The 20987-nt window shown below is 39.6% G+C and overlaps 3 protein-coding genes across 3 annotated transcripts; all 3 read left to right on the top strand.

Annotated features, from left to right (window-relative positions):
• The first annotated feature begins 275 nt into the window (after window positions 1-275).
• On the top strand, window positions 276-4023 carry LOC115593617 (collagenase 3-like). Its single transcript, XM_030437201.1, has 10 exons — window positions 276-401; window positions 547-794; window positions 878-1026; window positions 1984-2112; window positions 2567-2728; window positions 2818-2947; window positions 3045-3178; window positions 3257-3416; window positions 3504-3607; window positions 3711-4023. Exons 1-10 carry the CDS (start codon window positions 303-305, stop codon window positions 3818-3820), a joined length of 1425 nt encoding a protein of 474 aa, XP_030293061.1. The 5' UTR covers window positions 276-302; the 3' UTR covers window positions 3821-4023.
• Window positions 4024-6985: 2962 nt separating this feature from the next.
• On the top strand, window positions 6986-10593 carry mmp30 (matrix metallopeptidase 30). Its single transcript, XM_030438313.1, has 10 exons — window positions 6986-7231; window positions 8123-8370; window positions 8501-8649; window positions 8727-8852; window positions 8942-9103; window positions 9228-9399; window positions 9557-9687; window positions 9809-9968; window positions 10059-10162; window positions 10250-10593. Exons 1-10 carry the CDS (start codon window positions 7124-7126, stop codon window positions 10351-10353), a joined length of 1464 nt encoding a protein of 487 aa, XP_030294173.1. The 5' UTR covers window positions 6986-7123; the 3' UTR covers window positions 10354-10593.
• A 1461-nt stretch (window positions 10594-12054) lies between these two features.
• Window positions 12055-19618, top strand: acat1 (acetyl-CoA acetyltransferase 1). The gene is made up of 12 exons (XM_030438316.1): window positions 12055-12213; window positions 12830-12877; window positions 12977-13094; window positions 13239-13334; window positions 13876-13976; window positions 15399-15542; window positions 16184-16334; window positions 16419-16514; window positions 16698-16811; window positions 17260-17324; window positions 18270-18427; window positions 19236-19618. Exons 1-12 carry the CDS (start codon window positions 12163-12165, stop codon window positions 19354-19356), a joined length of 1263 nt encoding a protein of 420 aa, XP_030294176.1. The 5' UTR covers window positions 12055-12162; the 3' UTR covers window positions 19357-19618.
• The last annotated feature ends 1369 nt before the right edge of the window (window positions 19619-20987 follow it).

The raw sequence follows: 20987 nt of genomic DNA, 5'->3' as shown, positions 1-20987 counted from the left end.
TATTTCCCTCTTAGCACCAAAATTATTGATATTTAATTTTAAAATATGTTCCTGAATGGACTTATCATGTTATATACCATCTTTGTTTCATCTTTTGGGGGTTTTTTTTTGTGTGTCATTGTTGTTGTTGCCAGCTGCGCAATCAAGACAACCTTCTCCTGTCACCCAAATATGGAAAATTCTTTAGACAGTGACTCAAGAAGATAGTAGCTCAACATGCCCCCTCCTCAATGCATCCACTCCTCAGCCTATATAACAGCTGATTCCAGCACAGATACACAAATCTCGTTCAACAAGGAAGCATGAGGTCTTGCAGTCTGTGCATTGCACTGAGCTTGGCAGTAGCAGTTTACTGCGTGCCAGTATCCCAAGTTACCGTGCAAGATGAGGGTTTTGCAGAGGTATGAATGTTTTTTGTTTGTTTGTTTTATTTATTTGTTTGTTTGTTTTTGTTTCTTTGCTTTTTCATGCATTTTGCATCTTAATATGCGTTTTGGAAACCTCACTACCAACTCCTAGGTAAACAATTCTCACCCTCTTAAACAGAGCTACCTGAAGAATTTCTTCAACCTAACGGAGGAGACCGGCTCAACTATCAGACGGGGGATCAGCCCGGTGACCAAAAAGCTGAGTGAGATGCAGAGATTCTTTGGTCTCCAGATCACTGGAATGCTAGACGCTGACACCTTGGAGATGATGAAGAAACCCCGCTGTGGCGTTCCAGACAGCAAGATCGCCCGTTTCTCCACATTTGGAAATGGTCTCAAGTGGGAGAAAAACAGCCTGACATACAGGTGAATGATCTCAAGAGAGAAAGAGTGAGAAAGTGCCATTGTCATAAGGCTAATACTATTCTTGACTTTTCCCTGCTTTGTAGAATAGTGAACTACACACCGGACATGTCTGTGTCAGAGGTGGATTACTCCATAGAAAAAGCTCTGCAGGTTTGGGCCAAAGTCACTCCTCTCAGATTCACAAGAATCTACAGCGGCACCGCTGACATCATGATCTCTTTCGGCCGCCTATGTGAGTACACAAGAACTGTTAGTGGTCTATTCCAAAAAAAAAAAGCCCTACATACTGAGTGTGACTTCCGTGAAGTGCAAGTATTATCAGCTAGGATAGCACTGTATTGTCACTAAGTGTTTAAAATGTAATGGAGTAAATAGTACCATTTCTTTCTGAAAGCCTTTGGACTGGAAGTTGGAAAAAGTATAAAATAAAAGTAATCAAGTGAAGTACAAGTACCTTGAATTACTTAAGTACAGAACATGATAATTGATTGATCTTCAATGTGCTGATATGTCAGGCCAATAATTGACCCATAGCCTACAGTGTATACAAACATGTACATATATGTAAAATGTACTTTTACATACACTGATTGCTGGAAAAAATACTTTTGACAGTAAAGTATATATTAATTATATATGAATGGTTCACTTTCATTCTTCAGTTATTTAGTGAAGTTATTTTTGAACACAATAAGTTTTACTCAAGTAAATCTTTTGATTACTTTTCACAACACTTTATTGTGAAGAATCTATTTTCCAGCATGTGTTTGGTTTGGAATGACAGTTACTTAGAGGGCTTGGTACATCTCTGCTGTAGCACACACTGTAGTGACATTTATCCTTTAATGTCTGGCAGCGGATCGTCTGCATAGTTACAGTGCAGTTACATAATGTCCAGTATATAAGTCAACATAACAAAGAGACACAATCATTCCAGCGTTGGCATGCAGCAGCTTGCAGAAATGTCAGAGCTTGTTTTTTCCCCTTTCCCATTTTTAAGGGTAAGGAATGTGTTCAAAAGGTTATGTTTTCATTTAGCAAATGGAACAATGCCATATTTGGGAAATCCAGTTCTGATATGCTGTTTTCTTGCAAAAATACAGAAAGTGCAGGTAAGAACAACATTATGAAAGTACAGAGCAATCATTGTTTGTCTAGTTTCCTGACATTAACATGTTCTTGCTAACAGCACATGGTGATTACTACCCATTTGATGGCCCTGATGGCACTCTTGCTCATGCTTTCTCGCCATCCTCTGGCATTGGAGGAGACGCTCATTTTGACGATGATGAAACGTTCACTTTACGCTCAAACAGAGGTGAGTTTGTTTGTTTGCACACTGTCTTATTTAAGTGGTAATTTGCATAGTCCTAATTATGAAAAATATTTTTTTTTAAAATCACGCAATTATTGTGATGTGTGTATTTAGTACTTTTTTTTTAGCTTATCTTTCCATTTTGGTATTCAAATGCAATTGGTTAGTCATGTTTTTATAAGAAACGTATAACCGTACATAGTACATCTAATTGTATATATTTATCATTTAATTTCAATATGTGTCTTTACACACATTTAGGTGTAACAAAGGTTTCTGACAAGTAGCTCCGGCTGTTACTATCTTGGCAGTGTCCAACTTCACCTAAATTTCAGCTGACCTAAAAATTTGTCAAAGAGGCTGAGTGTGGAGGAGCTCATGTAACTTTACCATTAAGAGGGAAATTATTTTCTAATGTGCCAGGCTGTAAACCTGAGTGTTTCTGTATCTTCTATAGGCTACGTCCTCTTCATGGTGGCCGCCCATGAGTTTGGCCACTCCCTGGGTTTGTCTCACTCTGATGATCCTGGTGCTCTCATGTACCCCACGTACTCATACAGAAACCCTGACACCTTCGTTCTGCCCCGGGATGATGTCAACGGCATCCAGTCTCTCTATGGTTAGTACTACCTCTCAGTTCATTGGGTGCGCAAACAGCAGTTGACCTAGTTTCTAAAGACTTAATGACTCAGTTTGTTTCACCTTCAGGTCGAAACCCTGATAAGGATCCTGGTCAGCCTGGACCTGAGCCCCCGACCACACCCGATGCCTGTGATTCAACCATGGTCCTGGATGCTGTCACCACCCTGCGAGGAGAAATGCTCTTCCTCAAGGACAGGTATCAGACAGACTTACATACGGCAGAGTGCTAAAACATAGGACTCCAAAGTCACCTAACCGAATCTTACAAAATTGCTATATCGGTTTGTGTTCAGCTTCTTCTGGCGGAGCTACCCTCAGAGCAATACACCTCAGCAGAGTCTCATCACAAACTTCTGGCCCAATGCCCCCATCCACATCGACGCTGCTTATGAAAACCGACAGTCAGACAGAATCTTCCTCTTTAAAGGTTTGTGTTCTCCTTAACTCCCAGAGGCTCCATTTCAAAACTTACCTAAATCAACTGTGAGCTTTTTCCTTCCTGCAGGTCGCAGAGTATGGGCCTATTCTGGCTATGAACCTATACATGGCTATCCTAAAAAACTTAACAGAATTGGTCTGCCAAGAGGTGTGAGGAAAATCGATGCAGCCCTTTATGACGTCGAATCTGGCAAGACTCTGTTCTTTGTGGGCGACTATTACTTCAGGTGTGTTTAGAGTATATGGTAATTTATCATTTCAGTAGGCCAGTGAGCTGTTCTCTACCCTTTACCCTCACTGAATGTATCTCACAGTTATGATGAGGCCAGAAGGACTATGGACCGAGGATTCCCCAAGCGGGTGGATCAGACCTTCTTTGGCCTGTCGGGCAAAGTGACTGCAGCTTTCCAGTACAGAGGTGAGTAACATTTAAAGCTGAACACTCTCGCCAAAAAATGAATGTGTACTTTCCAAAATTTTGAAGCTAGTAGAGAAACTAACACTGAGCTTCTGGATTGCAGGTTTCACCTACATCTACAGTGGACCCTACATGTTTGAGTACAACCTAAGGACAGGGAGGTTGTATCGTGTGCTGAGGAACAGTTACTTTCTGCGTTGCACTAACTTCTAGAACAGTTTACTCGCTAAGCTGCTTATGAAGCCAGTCTGAATGAGAATTAATGTACATCAGTTTGTTAGAAATATACTTTTTAAATATGTATATCATTCCTAATATTATATTTTCAACATGAAATTCTATCAAATGTATTTACAGTTGTAAACATACAGTATTCAAAATTTATAAATAAAATGTGATATAAGTTTTGTATTCTACATATTGTCATATGTATATGTATGTGTTAATGCTGTGTAAGAGACTTTTCAGCCAATCTGGGAATTGGACAGATTGGATAAAAGTTTAAATCTGAAGGGATTCTAACATTGGGAACTTTCTGGCAATGCTTCTGATTAGTGAGAAATTCACTATGTCAAAAAAGTACATGACATGAAGCAATTTATCAACACATCTTTAATTAGACAATATTAGAATGATTAACCTTGTGTTGAGGCCTTATAAATAAATACAATAAATACTAAATCAATGCAAAAAATGGCGATTATCATGGTTGTCAGAGTCCAAATACTGGATACAATATGTACGTCTGTAAAAATGTAACAAGTGCCAGAACGTAGTACCCTCAACTAACAAATAGGTGTCTCAGCAAAATATTACCCTCTTCCCTTTGCTTGTGTAATGTGATTGCTTCTTTATATCACATCAAATTCATCTTACATCTGAAAGTAGTAATTTCTGATTGACCTCCATCTCTGTCATTAAGGCATCAAAAATACAGCGCCTTAATTCTCTTAATAAAAGAGATTTATTAAACCAATATGGGACATGGATGATGAATTAGGAATTACCACTAAACATACACATACATACATATATACAACCATACTGGATAAATGATAAAGCATGAATGAATTGTAAATGGTGTAATTACACTACCGCATGCTCCTCTAAGACCACAGTGCAGCCAGATGATATCCTCTGTACAATAGGTTAAGTGAAACAGCTGGTCTCACTTCTTCAGGATGATGAGTCCAGGCTGCTATCTGAGGCCACAGAAGAGAGACACAGCATGTGTTCTCTGGTCAACTGGAGTTGAGATTCATGAAGCCAAAGTCGTCTAAAGTCAAAAAGTTAACAACAGAAAAAAAGGAGGATTACAAAAATGAATGATTATACCAAATTATATAGCATGGGCAGGCTTTGCTTGTGGCTTTTAGGAGTTTCTTCTCAGTTCAGAGTTCATTCTGGAGCTTTTCTTAACTCTCAGTAAAAAGTGAAACACCCATACATGCCTGTTGGCCACATGGCCAAGTAGAGGGGTTTCACCACATAGAGCCCAAAAAGGGTGATGAGCAAAAGCCAAGAGTCAGGATAGGAGGATGAGCCAAAAGGAAACAAGAGAAGAACCAAAAGAAGTCATAGGAGAGAGAGCCAGCACGTGTGGTAAAGTTTTATAATCTAGAGGTCTTTTTGAAGACAGAGGATTCTTTGGGCTCTTTAACTGATTACTAATAAATTCATTTGTGTGGAAAGAGAACTGGCTTCAGCTTAAAGGAGAGCAATTTGATTTATAAATAGTATTTGAATTATATACGTATGCACATTGGAAACTCAACTGGAACAAGTAACAAGTCACATAACAATTAAACCTTTTCTTATTTGTATTTTAGGATTTACTCAACAGTGGAGCCTATCAAAAATGATAAATAATAATAGAGGTATAAGTAAATCATACTGGTGTATGGTGTATAGTGTATAATCAAATACACTTAAGTGTTGTTAGTGGGAGAGGGGAAGTCTTCTTAGTTCTGCTCCTTGTCTGTCTTGACATCCTTCCTCCTTAAGGTCAGAGGTCATTGGTACAATGAGCCTTTTGATTACACCGTCAAAATGTTAATGAAAGAATTTCATTCCCTTGTATATTCCTCTGTCCGGTCCACTACAAAAGACAAGATAAACTTAATAAAAGACTATGAAAATTTAAAAAACATAAGATTTATTATAAGTACTTTGCTGTGTCGCAGAAACTGTTTTATTTTTTGCAACAAAAAAGTTGACATACTGACGATTTAAATATGCGACTACATGATTTGGTATTACCTGCTTACCCTCCGTAAAAAAAAAAAAAAATGTTTTGGTAGATTACCCTACCAAACCACTTTATTCTGCTAACTCTGATTTTACTTGTGTTATTTTTGAGCAATTTCTTCTCCAAAATGCCCTCCATACCAAGATCTTCATCACATTTTCATGGTTATTATTCAGTAAAGGGTATTTAACTAGATAAAGTCCTGAAGGGGTTCACCATCAAATGTCTGTGATTTACCCTTTTTCCAGTCATATTTGTAGTAAGGAGCTGTAAAGGACATAATTAAACACAAAATGTATTGCAAATGTAAAAGTGTTATTTTGTTTCTTCTGAAACTGTCCCTTAAGTTGGTATTCCATCCGGACATAATCTGTATATCAAATGAAGGGAACCAAAAGATTTTGCATGAACCCTGTGAATTTTAATTGTAACAAAAGGAGAGAAACAAACAAACAAAAAACATCCATCACATCCAGGCTGAAACTACAGCGCTGTATGTCAGTGCCACTGTGGCCTCCACTGTATCGGCCTAATTTAAAGCTTGTGTGGATCCCTCTCTTGTTGTCTTTGCTAACTACATTCACTGCTGCATTATTTCCACATGACGGGTGCTCTTTTATAGGAAGATTTCACCCCAAAATAAATATTCCGTTTGTGATTAAAAAAACAATAACAGAGGTATTTTGTTTATTGGAATATTGCAAAGCTGGCTAATGCAGCCTCTAACTCAAAGGCAAAACACTACCCACTGTATGTTCTTTGTTCAGTTTTTGTGAGAAAAAAAAATCCTTATCAGAGAAAGCAATGAAGCAAAATGTCTCAGGAGTAAACAAAATAGTTATGCCACTAACAAAACTCAGGAAAACACATACAGGACCCAACGCTAACTTTGGTCTGATTAAAAAAAAAACATGTTTTGATGCTTATATTGTGTTATTTGGAATCTACATCATGTTCGTGCAGGCCCAAGTTACTCCAGCTGTTGCCCTCATCGTACCTCTCCCCCCGCCCCCGATGTCTTCTCCCATCACTACATCCATTGTCTCACTTGTTGTTGTGATTGGGCCTGTTAAGACACTTGCAGGAATTTTATTTTGCCCCGTCATGCATCTCCCTCTGCACTTTACCTCACTATCAAAACACTGAAATTGACTGTTTCAGGAAACAACCAACTGGTACATAACTAGTCTATAACTCTACATCGGAGAAGAGCTTAGGCGGAAGACTCAGAATTTGTTCCCTCTGCTCTAAGGTAGAAAAAAGGAATCATGGAAGTTGCACTGGTTGTTAAAACTGTGATGATAGTTTTAGTGGTAGCAGACTGTGGAGCTGTGCCCGCCGCTTCGACCGGCCAAGAAGAGATCTCTAAAGCCCAGGTAAACATGAAGTGTTTCTCTGTGTCAAAGTGCTGCATTGCTTGTTGGTGGTAAATAACCTGGTGATGCTGAGGAGAAAAGAGAAATCATTTTTGCAACATGAAAAAGAAAAATGTAACTCTAATTGTTAGAGATATTCATTTCCGAGCTTTGTGACATTAAAAATCATCAGTCAGATGAATCATATGTGTAGTTTTATCTGCATATTGGAATTTGTGGGCGTTTTTCTTTCTCAAGGACATCAACTTTGTGATGCAGATTATTTTTTAATGATTAATGTAGGGGTTTTAACACAGTGCATTTCTATGGCCATTTTCATTAGATATGGTGTAATATTTGTGCATAAGCATTTTATTTACTCATCATTGATAATTAAAGAAATTAATAAAATTAGCGCCACCCTGTGTTTCAGCAACACTTTTAATGTGAAGCAGCTGTCGGAAATGTTGGTTTAGCATTAGCACTGTCTTAATACAGCTCTTACACAGCTGTAGGAGAGTGAACAGTAAACAGTGGGACAAAATATCCTTGAGGTAAAATTACAGACATGTTCATGCAGAGTTCTGGATAAATTGCAGGAAAGGCGGACACCACCACTAAAATGAACTGAAGTGAGGAAGTTACAGAGGGTAATGCACTGACCGGCTAGATCAGAAAAATACCAAACATGAATAGTATAAATATTTGATTTTATTTCATACAAATCTCAAGGATTTGAATTTGAATGAGATTATGATTTAAAAATGATCTTTATCGCTCATATTTTTGAGTCATTGTGCACTTAAATTTGAATAGCTAAATTTCAAATCAATCAAATAAATCATACAGTAAATGGGGTTACATCTGTATATGATGATGATGATGATGTTTATCCCTGCTGTCTTTGTCTAGGACTACCTGTCTCGGTTTTTCTCTGATGTGGGTGTCAGTGCCCCCAACAGCCACTGGCGCAGCTCTCTGGATTCCTATGACGAAACTCTCAGGAAAATGCAGGAGTATTTTGGCCTGGAGGTGACTGGCCAGTTAGACTCCAACACCTTGGAGGTAATGGCTCAACCCCGCTGTGGTGTCCCAGATGTGAGCAGATATAGTCATTTTGCTGGTCGACCAAAGTGGGAGAAGAATGTGATCACATACAGGTAATGAGCAAGATTTCCACGTCAGAATAAAGAGCAAGAAGTCTGTGCAAGCAGCTCACCCAAACATCAAGCGCATTTAAATGCCTGTTGTGAGATTCTGTCACTCAGTTTTACTCTCACACCGCCACAGGATAAATAACTACACACCCGACTTGAGTCGGAGTGTTGTGGATGCCACCATAGCCCAGGCTCTGAAACTCTACAGTGATGTAATCCCTCTGAATTTCAAGCGGATCTACTTCGGCACTGCTGACATTATGATCATGTTCAGCAGACGAGGTAATGAAGCGCCTTCTTTGCTTTCAAGAAAATGTTTGATTTTAGTATTAACTTTACTTTCCTCCTATACAAACCAGCCCATGGAGATTTTGCTCCATTCGATGGGGAAATGGGGACTTTGGCCCATGCATTCTCCCCCGGAGAGGGCCACGGAGGTGACACCCATTTTGATGAAGACGAAACCTGGACTCTGACCTCAGCAGGTGCTGACATTAAGGAAGCATTATTACTGGGGTGATATAATATCATAGCTGATTACGTATCAACAGTAACCTTATCAATGTGTCTGCAGGAGCCAACCTGTTCTTGGTGGCAGCCCATGAGTTTGGCCATGCACTGGGATTAGACCACTCCAAGCTCAGGACAGCCCTGATGTTTCCCACCTACAAATACGTTCCCACAGCAGGATACAAGCTACCAGATGATGACAGACAGGGAGTGCAGGCTCTTTACGGTGAGAGCTAAACTAAATCACACAGATTTTTAGCAAGAGACGGAGCGCTTTTCATGAAAGTATCGACAAACTCTCCCCCTGAGACCTTTACAAGCGCTATTTCCTTCTCTTTTGCCTCTCAAAGGAGTCCGCGGAACATCACCTCAACCTGACCCAGACCCACAGCCTAAACCTGACCCAAAACCACAACCCGCACCTGAACCCACATCAGAACCTCTTCCAGACAGGTGCAACAGGAACCTGATTTTTGATGCTGCAACGACCATCCAGAGGAATCTTTACTTCTTTAAAGATGGGTGAGGCATTCTATTTTTTGTAATGCATACTGAAGTTTCACAGAGGCATGCTACTCCATTAGATAGAGCTGTTATATGCATACTGTACAGTACAGATTTTTTTCCACAGTGTGTGGTCACTGTCAGCTTATCCCAGATCTTTGTGTGTCTTTCTCAGATATTTCTGGAAGAGGAGCAGCTCCTGGGACGGCATCACTACAAAGACAGTACGGTCTGTTTGGCCTGGAATCAGCAAAGTTGATGCTGCTTATGAGTACAAGAGAAGCGACACTGCCATTTTCTTTGAAGGTTTCTTTCTTTGATTTAGTTAATAATACAGGAAATAAATTGTCCTTAATTTCAAAAGAGAAACGCTTTAAATGAATACTGGGACTCATCAGGAACATAACTCGCCTTTTTCACATCACAGGGGATCATTACTGGGGGATCAGAGGAAACACGGTGCTGCCTGGTTATCCCAAACCTCTCAGCGACTTTGGCTTGCCTTCATCCGTCACCAAGGTCGACGCTGCTGTCTATGTGACATTCATAGGCAGAACCCTGATCTTTGTGAAGAACAAATACTGGAGGTGAGTAATATCAGTAGCCATAAACTTACTGATTTCAGATATAGACAGATACCACATGTCGCTGAACACCTCCCAATATTACTCATATAGCTACAATGAAAGGAGGGGCAGAATGGACGGAGGGTTCCCCAAATTCATTCACAGAGAGCTCCCTGGGATTGGCTACAGAGTGGATGCTGCCTTCGCGAACCGAGGTAGGTAACAGTCAGAGGTCTGTCCATCTGCAGTGACATTATGGGTTCCTATTTGAGGTGGTAACAGCGGTGCAACCTACTTTTCAGGTTACCTTTACTTCACCTATGGATCCAGGCAGACAGAGTACCACTACCAGCGTAGAAAAGCAAGGCGCACTCTGCTGAACTACGCATGGATGGATTGCAAATGAGGAAAAAAAATGACCCACATAAGCACGTGCACACAACTGTGAGCACATAGTTATAGCAATGGTGTGTTCTAATAACTAATCCTGTGGATCTTTGGGGGCTTTTTCTGTAGACTTCTAGATAGAAATGCACTATTTGAAAAAGAAATGCATAATAATCCTGTAGAGGTCAAATGTTGTCATGGTTTTTTTCTGGCATGCTTCAATAAAACATGTTTTGATAAAACATGTAATGAAAATCTGGAGACTGGTGTTTGTTTGAACCCAGACATGTTGAGTCGGAAAGCAGGTATCTTTCTGCCACAATGACTTCAGAGGAGGTGTTGCGAAAAAGAAAAAGAAAATCACAACAGCACTTTAGGGGGTAGAAACCAATAAAAGAGATGGTGTCTTGTTCATCAGCTAGTGACATGCTCACATCTGTAGCCTTCAAACCCCAATGAGGGAAAGACGTGACTTCTCACTTTGATGTAGTGGACAATGTGGAATGTAGAGAAACAGTGTACACAGTTAACTAAATTGTGGGCGCATATTTAGATTTTTTTACAGCAACAGGAACTGTCACTGAAGCAAAATGCACAATACAAGGCCAGGGGCGGTTCTAGGGGGCGGGCCAACAGGGGCCAGTGCCCCCGTAACTCTGAGTCTGGACCCCCCTGTGGCCCCCCTGACAGGGAGTCTGCATTAATAACACAAAGACATATTTCTTGCAATGATTTTGTTCTGAAGGGAAAGGCAGAAATAAAGTGTCTCAGCGGTTTACTACCCAATCAAAATTGCTGAAATTGTAAACACTGCTTTGTCTGAATGAGGGATTTGTCCTTTTTTCTGGGTTGTATGTGCCCCCTTACAAAAAAGCCGGCCCCAACCTGGCCCCCCTATTAAAACTGGTCTAGAACCACCACTGTACAAGGCCCAGCGGAACTTATCTACCACAGACCTGCACCACCACCACCAGGCCTGAAATTTCAGTTTCTGTAGAAACCTGCAATAGAAATTAAAGATAACCAACATGTTTGCAACAACTTTTATCAATGTAATTTTTTTACATGCTTCAATTTGAAGAGTGAAAATAAAATAAAGAATGAGTTTGAATGCCCCTTTATCATGTCCAAGGGTAACCTGAATTCTCAGTGTGTGTTGGAATCCAGGCAAATAGACCATTAGTACACACACACACACACACACACATACACACACACACACACACACACCGTAAGTGTCTTAACTGAACTGGATAAGAGCACTATAGGTGGTGTGAGCTAATAAACGAGATGTCTTGCTCATTTCATTTATACAATGGGTTTAGCAGCTAGTAACATGCTAACATGACCTGTAGACATAAGGGTACCTTCAAAACCTTGATGTCTACTCTGTCGTCAGAGGTCACACAGTCGACAAGTGTGGAACAAATAAAAAGCTAAAAAAAATAATAATAATAAATAAATAAACAATGCACAGTTTCTCTGATGAGCTGTGATTGAAGCAAAACACCAGTGTCTAGTAGAATTATTTCTCAAAATGTTCAATTCAAAACATTTATTCTTGAACGTTTACTTATTTACACAGTTGTTTCATCTCTAGTTGTGTATACAAGCTTGTAGTTCGAAGTTAAATGTCTGGTGCAGCTTATGTAATCGATTATATCATGATTTAATTGGTAAAACTACAATAACCATAACGCACAGCCAACGGTGACGTAGGGGGAAACACACCTCTCACTGTGATTGGCCGCTGTATTTATCCCTCCGCTGCATGGCTGAAGGTGAAGCGGTCCCCAGTCATTGAGTCAGCCCTGTCGCCCAGTCCAAAATGTCATCCAGTGGACTTTTAAACATGCACGCACAAATCTGTAAACGCCTGGTAAGTGAGAGTGTGTGAAACACAGTCAGTTTAGGTTTGTCTGTCATTGTTGTTGCATCGGAATGCTAGCTATAGCATTTGTCTGAATGGCTGTAAACAGAGGGGCCTGGGTTAACTTGGAGCAGCTCAGCTAACCTTAGTGTGTCTGCGTAGCGTCCTTGGCCAAAGTGCAGCCTGAACATATGTGATAACGGCTGCAGGTGACCCGGGTGCTTTAGTGAGGATGTCTTATATCACTGACTGAGCGGTGCAACAGCAAGGTCTGCTCCTCAACAGAGTAACTGAGGAGAAACAATAATAGCGACAACAACGGCTAGCATAACTTTAAATCAAACCCGACAAGGGTCATATATACGGGGCAAAGGCATACGAATAAATGATACGACACCAGGCTGCCTTAAATGACAATATTAGCCCATATGTCGTCACCAGGCTGCTACCCTTCTGTCTGCCCTTCTTGGTAGCATTACGTTAGCTAACGTGTTGCTAAAGCTCCTCCACTAACTTAAAAGTCGATTGATTAGAGCCCAGACTGATTTAAGGGGCTTCAGGTGGAAACATTGTGTCTGTCTTGTATGGAAGATGAGCTGTTCACATCATTATCCTGCCCCTGTAGGCTCACAAGTACCTGTCAAGAACATACACATCTCGCCCTTCGCTCAATGTAAGTACACTGCAGAAACTGAAATTTCATGTTGTTATCACAGCGAAGTGTTTGGACTGCACACACTCATGTAGACTTTTTTAAATGCATGGTTTTCAGGAAGTCGTCATTGTCAGCGCAGTGCGCACTCCAATGGGCTCCTTCAGAGGCAGCCTGGCAGCAGTACCAGCCACCAAACTGGGCTCTGTTGCCATCAAGGGGGCCATCGACAGAGCAGGTGTGTTCGGATGGTTCACTTTGTTTAGAGAAGACTATTTCCCTCCATTTAGGGCTTGATGCGCACCCATTTCCCACTCTGTTTCATTTGAGTGGTGGATGGATGTGTATGTTTCCTGAGTTGTCTTGATGTTTTTGTGTTTAGGAATCACCCCCGAAGAGGTAAAGGAAGTCTACATGGGCAATGTGCTACAGGCAGGAGAAGGACAGGCCCCCACAAGACAAGCCTTGTTGGGAGCAGGTATGACCACACTAGTATACAGTATGTTCATCCTCTATCTGCATATTGGCATCACGCCAAAACATGAATTTTCAGAATCCAGCACCACACTTGCTGTTTTGACCAATCAGGAATGATTAAACCAGTTACAAAGAGCAGGATTGCCATCTTTTCCACTTAAAAGTTGTCTGAGAGCAGCTAGTGTTTGTATGCATTCATTATCTGAAAGCCACGCTTTATACATGCGTGACAATGGTTAAAGATAAGAAAACCGAAAGCTTGCAGTTGCTGACTCCAAAGGTTGGTCTCCAAAAAGGCCTCTGGTCTCATTTGGAAAAATTTCCAGGAAGTTTATAAAACCAATATGAAAATGCATTGGAAGCATAACGGCTGTGATTGACAGTAAGGTTTATATCATTCACAACAGTTCACTGTTGATTTTCAAAGATACAGTTCTCCCATACTGGGATGACACACAAAAGCATAACTAAGTTATGAGATGCAGGAGATTTATTTTCAGTTTAGTTTTACAAGTACAGTGTGTCTCTGATTGTATCTTCAGGCTTGACCCTCGGCACTCCAGCAACAACCATCAACAAAGTCTGTGCCTCGGGGATGAAGTCGATCATGATGGCAGCTCAGAGTCTGATGTGTGGACACCAGGTAACTTAAAAATCAAACACACATGTCGCTCATCTGTTTGCTAGATGACGTTGGAAGGTACAGTGACAATGTATAACACTGTACATAAGTATCATGTGTAACACAAATCTGATCCCTGACAAGATAAAGAAAAAACTAAAATAAGCTTTGTTTACCATATACTGACAACTTATTCAGTATTACAATATGGTTGTAACAGAGAGACTGAAACTATAAATCGTATGTACACTATAGTCAGACATATCTCTGTTGTCAAACTAAAGAATCCGACAAATTGTTATGATTTCACTGCTTCCTGATTGATCAGCAACTGAAAAGATGATGGATAATGACAACTGGAGGGGCATCGGGCCATATTTTAAGGTAAAACGGCATATTTATTAACCATTACCATTAACCATTAGCTAAGGTTGACAATTTAGAATTAATTCACGCCTTTCCTTTCAAATCATTCAATCATTTAAACCTTTAAATGAGAGGGATGCTCTCATTGTTAGTGATGCTAAGCATGTGCAGAGACATCAAGCAAACACCAAAGCAAGCCAGATTAAAATCGAAAAGCAAACATACAAGAAAACAACAGTATGTAATAGTGTAATAGTAAGTTGAAACAGTTACAGGTCAATAGTGGGCGGTTATTTATTTAAGATAGAAAGCATGCCAATGATACAAGATAATTCAGTTTTAGCTCATGTTGCAAGAAATTCCATGAGGCCGCTGCACTTGCACTAAAATCAGTTTTCACAAGATAAGTCCTGGCATGAGGCACCGGAAGCAGAAGTCAGTCACTGGAGTGTGTTAAAAATTGACTAGTGTTCCATAGCGTAACACAGATATAATATATGATGGTAATTTTTGAATTGGGGCTTTAAAGATAAACCGATGCCAGTAATTATAACGTCTCTGACCTTATCAAAGAAGATGCAGTTAATATTGTAGCTGTCTCAGGGAATTAATCTCAGGGCTGAATGGTAGACTGAGTCTAAGGGCCAAAGTATGGGGGCGGCGGATTGTGCATTCTCGGTATTCACATACTGACGTACTGTTCACTAGAAATTGGTTGATTTCCTAGGATTAGTTGTTATCTAATTGAAGTTAATGGGTCATCAAATATACTGTTTTACCTTGAAATATGGGCCAATGTCGCTCCATATTTCATTACCAACTGATGAGACAACAGAAAATCTGGAAGCGGTGAAAAGTTAACACTTTTTCAGTTTCCCTACGTTTATACAACTTGCAACCTGGAAGGAAGCGGTATGACACTGGAGCTTCAAACCCTGACCACCATGTCGGAGGAAAATGGCTGCCTTGTGAATATGAATATACCTGAATATGAAAAGTGACCTTTAAGTGTCAGACAAACAATAGACTCTAGTTGTCACTACAGATAAATGGATGGCTGTCTGTGTGTGATTTTAGGATGTGATGGTGGCTGGAGGCATGGAGAGCATGTCCAACGTACCGTATGTGATGTCCAGAGAGACCCCAGCCTACGGAGGAGTGAGGATGGAAGACCTCATTGTCAAAGATGGACTCACTGATGTCTACAACAAATTCCACATGGTGACTATCAACTGCCTGTTTTGAAGTTTGTTAATATATATCTCGTGTATATTTTCATGATTCTAGTAGTGGAGATTACATCTGAGTGCATTTGGAAATATTTGAAAAGCTGATGTAAGAAGGTCAGGATTTAATTCTTGGTAAAATTATATTTTAAGTTCCTATTGTATCTGTAATTGGATAGATTTCCTTTTTGAAAGAATTGGGGTTTGACCTAGTGCAGAAGCTGATCATGGTGACAAATCCAACATAATAAAGGTATAGGTTAAGGAAATACATTTTATTTTTATGTTATTTCATTTAATTGATTTGGAAGCATTTTTCAAAACATTCCATGAGAAAATATTGTTCTGATATTTCTAAAAGTAATATTTTTATTTTATTTTACAACATAAGAATGATAAATGGTATGTTATTTTAATTTATTTTTGTGTTTAACTGCGAGATATAGATTTTGAAACGAAGGTTTACATGTTTGGCTTAAACACACATTAACATATAGCTGCGACAGTTATGTGTGTGAAACACAATGTGCATTTTGTATCATGCATTTTCATGCATTAGACCTATAACAGGACCTATAAATGTCTCCTTGTCATTTTATCAGTCTCATATTTGACCTCGTCTTCTGTCTTAAACAGGGGAACTGTGCAGAGAACACAGCCAAGAACAGCAGCATCACCAGAGAGGAGCAGGACACCTACGCTATCGGCTCATACAGCCGCAGCAAAGCAGCATACGAGTCCGGCATCCTGGCTAAGGAGATCGTACCCGTTAGCATTCCCCAGAGAGGTAGAGAAAATTGCTCATCGGTCAGTGACCTTCTTCATTTACTTTACATAGCACAACATATTTGATGTTGTTGTGATTTTGTAGGTAAACCTGACTTGGTCGTGTCTGAAGATGAGGAGTGGAGACGAGTCGACTTCAGCAAAGTTCCCAAACTGAAGGCAGTTTTCCAAAAAGAGAATGGTAATGATGTAGCTGCCATTACTTATATTAGATAATTCATCATGGTGATAACATTAGGCCACTATTTTCTAATTGGACAGAATTGTACAGAACAGAAGAGTAAAACATCCATGCATCATACTTAAATCTATGTTGTAATATATTTTGTTGTGATTGGTCACTTGCTTTTTTTTGTTTGTTTAGGAACGGTGACGGCAGCCAATGCCAGCACACTGAACGATGGAGCAGCAGCACTTGTTTTAATGACAGCAGATGCTGCAAAGAGACTCAACGTCACTCCACTGGCCAGAATTGTTTGTAAGCTTTACAAAAACACGCACACAGGCTATACTGTGCTTACCTCTAGCTTAACTGGTATTTAATTTATAAAACATGACAGCGATGCAAATAAAAAGTATATACAATCAGTATTCCAGTTGTAGTAATTATTATTTTTTGGCTATGTTAGATTTATGTTTTTTTTATAACAAAAAAATACTGCACTCCTATAAAGTCACAGGGAACAGGTGCAGTGTAAAAGCCATCATCGGGTTAAAACTGAAAAATTAAGAATAGATAAAATACTCTTAGATGTTTCAGTGTGACAGTTTTCTCAACAAGCTGTGAGCTTGTAAGGCATTCCTATGGATTTTTTATTTGTTAGATTTTTGTTACCAAATCAGCAAAAAATTGTGTATTTAAAACCTTTCACAATTGACATAGCTTGTCTGATTGCTGTGTTATATTTTCTTTTTGTTTTTCACAGCTTTTGCTGATGCTGCTGTTGCACCCATTGATTTCCCCATTGCCCCTGCATTTGCTGTACCGAAAGTGAGTATGGGCATGTAATGGGCACGAGTATGTAATTAGTAGGGTTGTCCAAACTGAGATTTTTGTCCCCAGTCCAAGTCCTTAAATATTTGGTATTTGTTGATACTTTCCCGATCTCATGCTGATAACCAAATGTTTAATAAATCCGATTCTTCGAACACCTCAACAGATCTTGATCCACACAATTGTTAATAGGCTTAACTTGATGATAGATGAAAATTTAAATGGGAGAAGGTCACTTCAGTCAACTGATGTGAAGCAGTCTTATGGAGAAAGGATGTATCACTCCATTGGCAGAGTGGAGCGATGGACTGTGGCCCATAAAACCAACAACAGCCAAGTTCAATGTTGGGCTTTGATCGATTACTCACAGATATAACTTTATTACTTACAGAAATGATATTAATTATTGACAGCTGATATGATCTGCTGTGACATTTATCAATTAAATTGGTGGAAGTAGTGGTCAGTGCCAGGTTAGCATGAAGCTGTCTTGCTTTGTATACAGCTATTTGCTGATAAGAGAGAGGAGAGATAACACATATCTGAGTTTAATTAATCACTGTATTTTGCCTAATGTGTGTCTCTCATTTTTCACATTTGCACTGAAGGGGATTGCTCACAGTTTAATGTATGCCTGGATCTGCCTGGAGACTGATACTTAGAATCAGCTCAGGACATCCTCAGTAGTTGAACTGCTTTCAGGTCTCTGCCTCAGTATTAACTTGTCATTTTATATCTGTGTATTGCAGTAAAACATGCATACAAAATAAAACTCACTCAGTAGTTATACACAATAAACTGATGCAAATATGGTTTGGTTGCAAGCCCAAAAGGCTGAAAGAGACGTCAGCAAAATGTGAAAATCTGTGCTTTATTCTGAACCACACACATATAGTTTATGCATGCAGTTCTGAAAACATTTCCTTGGTGTGTGTCTGTCAGGTCCTGGATAGAGCGGGACTGAAGAAGGAGGATATCACCATGTGGGAGATCAACGAGGCCTTCAGCGTGGTTGTGCTGGCCAACATCAAGATGTTGGACATTGACCCTACAAAAGTCAATGTCAATGGGGGAGCTGTGTCACTGGGACACCCCATTGGGTAAGTAGCTGAGAGTGACTCACACAGACATAAGGAGGAGTTCTGACATTGGACCTGGAATGAAGAGAAAAGAACAAAGAAACTGCCACTTATCTTAGATCCAGGGAAAAAATGAGCCGAGATTAGGAACATGGTGTGTCCCGTCTCTCCAGAAATATAGCCTCTTTTTTTCCCCTATCACCTCCTGTCCTCTGTGCTGCAGAAAGAGTTTCAGTATCATCAAGGAAGTATATTTTAAATTTCAGGCCTGAAACAAATACTGAAATGGATTACAGATCATCAGATCATAAGATAATCAAGAAGTTCAGTAGAATTTTTTAAACTGCTGTCACTTGCTTTAAGCTTTTCAGGAAGTAGTTTTCGGTTATGAAAAACATTGCTTTATTTGTATTACTTTACAGATTTCAATCATCTTTTGGACTTTGAGTGGGAGTTTCAGATGTAAATTTATAGAATGGATTAGGACTGAGGAAGCTAGCTAAAGTGAAGTTCGTTTTGGACTTTCAGCCCATACCTTTTAGTGGCCCTAATACTAAACTAGCAACCACTTGGCAGCCTCAAAAATCAGCTTCTGCATCACTGAGGACAGGTGAGGTGCTTTGGGGAGCTTTTTTTTGTTCCAAACAAAACTAGAGGCACTGCAGAACACATCAAATGTATCTATTCCTGTGCATTTTCCCTGAAAATATGTATTCAGTAGCATTATTTTAGAAAAAGTTAAATAACTCGATTTGGCAAAATACTAATTTATGTACAAAAATATTATAGATTACTTTGTATTTATATTTTCTTTCTCTTCTCCTGTCAGGATGTCCGGAGCGAGAATCGTGGGTCACATGGTTCACAACCTGAAGTCGGGCCAGTACGGGCTGGCAGGCATCTGCAACGGAGGTGGTGGAGCTTCATCTATCCTGATCCAGAAACTGTAGGCAGCTTGATGGGAAGCTTCTCTCTCCTCCACACTCTAAGTTGATCTGTGTTCACTACTTGTTGACTCCAAATGGTTACTGTGAAGAATGTGTTTCAACTTACATGACAGTGGCCTTACTCAAACAGCAAAGTAGGAATCTACTCACTTGACCTCATGACTCCAGTGATTGAAACACTCCTTTGTTTGATCAAACCTTTTCTGCAAAAAAAGTCATATTAAATCTGAAGCGAAGAGTTGAATAAATAGTTTTTACGAAACAAGTGTGGTGTAATTGGTTTGTTCTTGACTATGGAGTTGATGGTCACAAACGGTTTCACTGACGGGACAGCAATGCAAGTTTTAGAACGGGTACAGATTACTGTAACACGGTCACTGTAATTTCAAAATTGGCCAGTGGATGCTGCAATTTTCCTTGTAATGCTAAGGACAGTCGTTCATGCTGCATGTTCATGTATTGGTTGGTTAATACTATCAGTGGATATGTTTTCCGATATCTGCTGATATGAAACCTCTTGGTTGTACAGTATGACGCAGAGCAATATTCTTGGGGTGATTTTTAATTCTTAAATTTGCAGTGAAGTTCACTGTTTCAGTGCTCTGATATAATTTTAGACAATATTAGATATTATTAGATATTGTGAAACTCTGTGTTACACCTCTTTGTCGCAACTGATTGATGAAATTTTCTTTCTTCTCTGAGCAACAAATATAATCAGACACTAGGAGCTGAAATTAACTTAACCATTTGTATCAACACTTCTTTTCCATCATTTACCATCCATATAATACAATAAAAGTTTTCGTTCAAGCATCAGGTTTTCTAGTTGACTTGTCTTCCTAGACACCATCATTGAGAACGTATCAAACAATATTATACTCATATCCCTGTAGTCATGGTCATGACTGGTCTACAAATGAAATTCAGAGTCCTCTTCATCAGAGACTGAGACAGGGCCGAGATGAGACTTTTAAACCCTAAATGACCTTTTAAAATAATAAAGAGACACATCAGCAATATTTGTTACTTTCGTAGGGTTTTTTGTTTTTTCAGCTGAAGTTTTGTAGTCCATAAAACATTTCTGGAGCTTCACAGCAAAACAGTGTTGCAGCATTCTCCTTACCTATTGAAATTGATGGGGTTTTGAAATGTAAAAAATACTACTGAAAAAACAAAATGAAGATGGCTCCATACAGCTCGTCCTGTGTTATCCAAGTCTGCAGCAGCCCCCAAGATCCAATATTGATTTGATGATATTGGATCCATTTTATATATTGTGTTCTTTAAGTCCCCATCTACTTCAGTTGATGTTTTCCTGTGAACCTTCAGCTGACTTTTCATCAGCATAGGACTAAGGGGATCATGCTGTTTCATAATGAAGAGATTGGGATGCTAGTGACACACCTGAAAAATGGTTGATTGTCAGTCGGTACATTCCATGCCGGGACATGTCTTTGGTGTGTCCACTAAGTCATTTAATATCGTTGTAACGGTGTAAAAGTTGAATCATGTTACACAAAGGTTAGGCTGATGTGACTCAGGAGGACATTTTGTTCCTCGCAATCTCTTTCTGGGTGACTCTCCTCTTTCATTCCTTCCTTTTCCTGCCGGTTAACATGGTCAAACATTGA

This window comes from Sparus aurata, chromosome 13 (genome assembly GCF_900880675.1).
Source record: "Sparus aurata chromosome 13, fSpaAur1.1, whole genome shotgun sequence".
Lineage (NCBI taxonomy): Eukaryota > Metazoa > Chordata > Actinopteri > Spariformes > Sparidae > Sparus > Sparus aurata.
The sequence above is the reverse complement of the archived record's forward strand: the minus strand, read 5'-3'. Positions and strand labels throughout refer to the sequence as shown.

Coding starts and splice junctions, on each gene's coding strand:
- LOC115593617 (XM_030437201.1), top strand. CDS start 303: ATGAGGTCTTGCAGTCTGTGCATTGCACTGAGCTTGGCAGTAGCAGTT. Junction 2,113..2,566: donor CACTTTACGCTCAAACAGAG/GTGAGTTTGTTT, acceptor TATCTTCTATAG/GCTACGTCCTCTTCATGGTG. Junction 3,417..3,503: donor GTGGGCGACTATTACTTCAG/GTGTGTTTAGAG, acceptor TGTATCTCACAG/TTATGATGAGGCCAGAAGGA.
- acat1 (XM_030438316.1), top strand. CDS start 12,163: ATGTCATCCAGTGGACTTTTAAACATGCACGCACAAATCTGTAAACGC. Junction 13,095..13,238: donor GGGGGCCATCGACAGAGCAG/GTGTGTTCGGAT, acceptor TTTTGTGTTTAG/GAATCACCCCCGAAGAGGTA. Junction 16,335..16,418: donor CGTTAGCATTCCCCAGAGAG/GTAGAGAAAATT, acceptor GTGATTTTGTAG/GTAAACCTGACTTGGTCGTG.
- mmp30 (XM_030438313.1), top strand. CDS start 7,124: ATGGAAGTTGCACTGGTTGTTAAAACTGTGATGATAGTTTTAGTGGTA. Junction 9,969..10,058: donor GTGAAGAACAAATACTGGAG/GTGAGTAATATC, acceptor TTACTCATATAG/CTACAATGAAAGGAGGGGCA. Junction 10,163..10,249: donor TGCTGCCTTCGCGAACCGAG/GTAGGTAACAGT, acceptor CCTACTTTTCAG/GTTACCTTTACTTCACCTAT.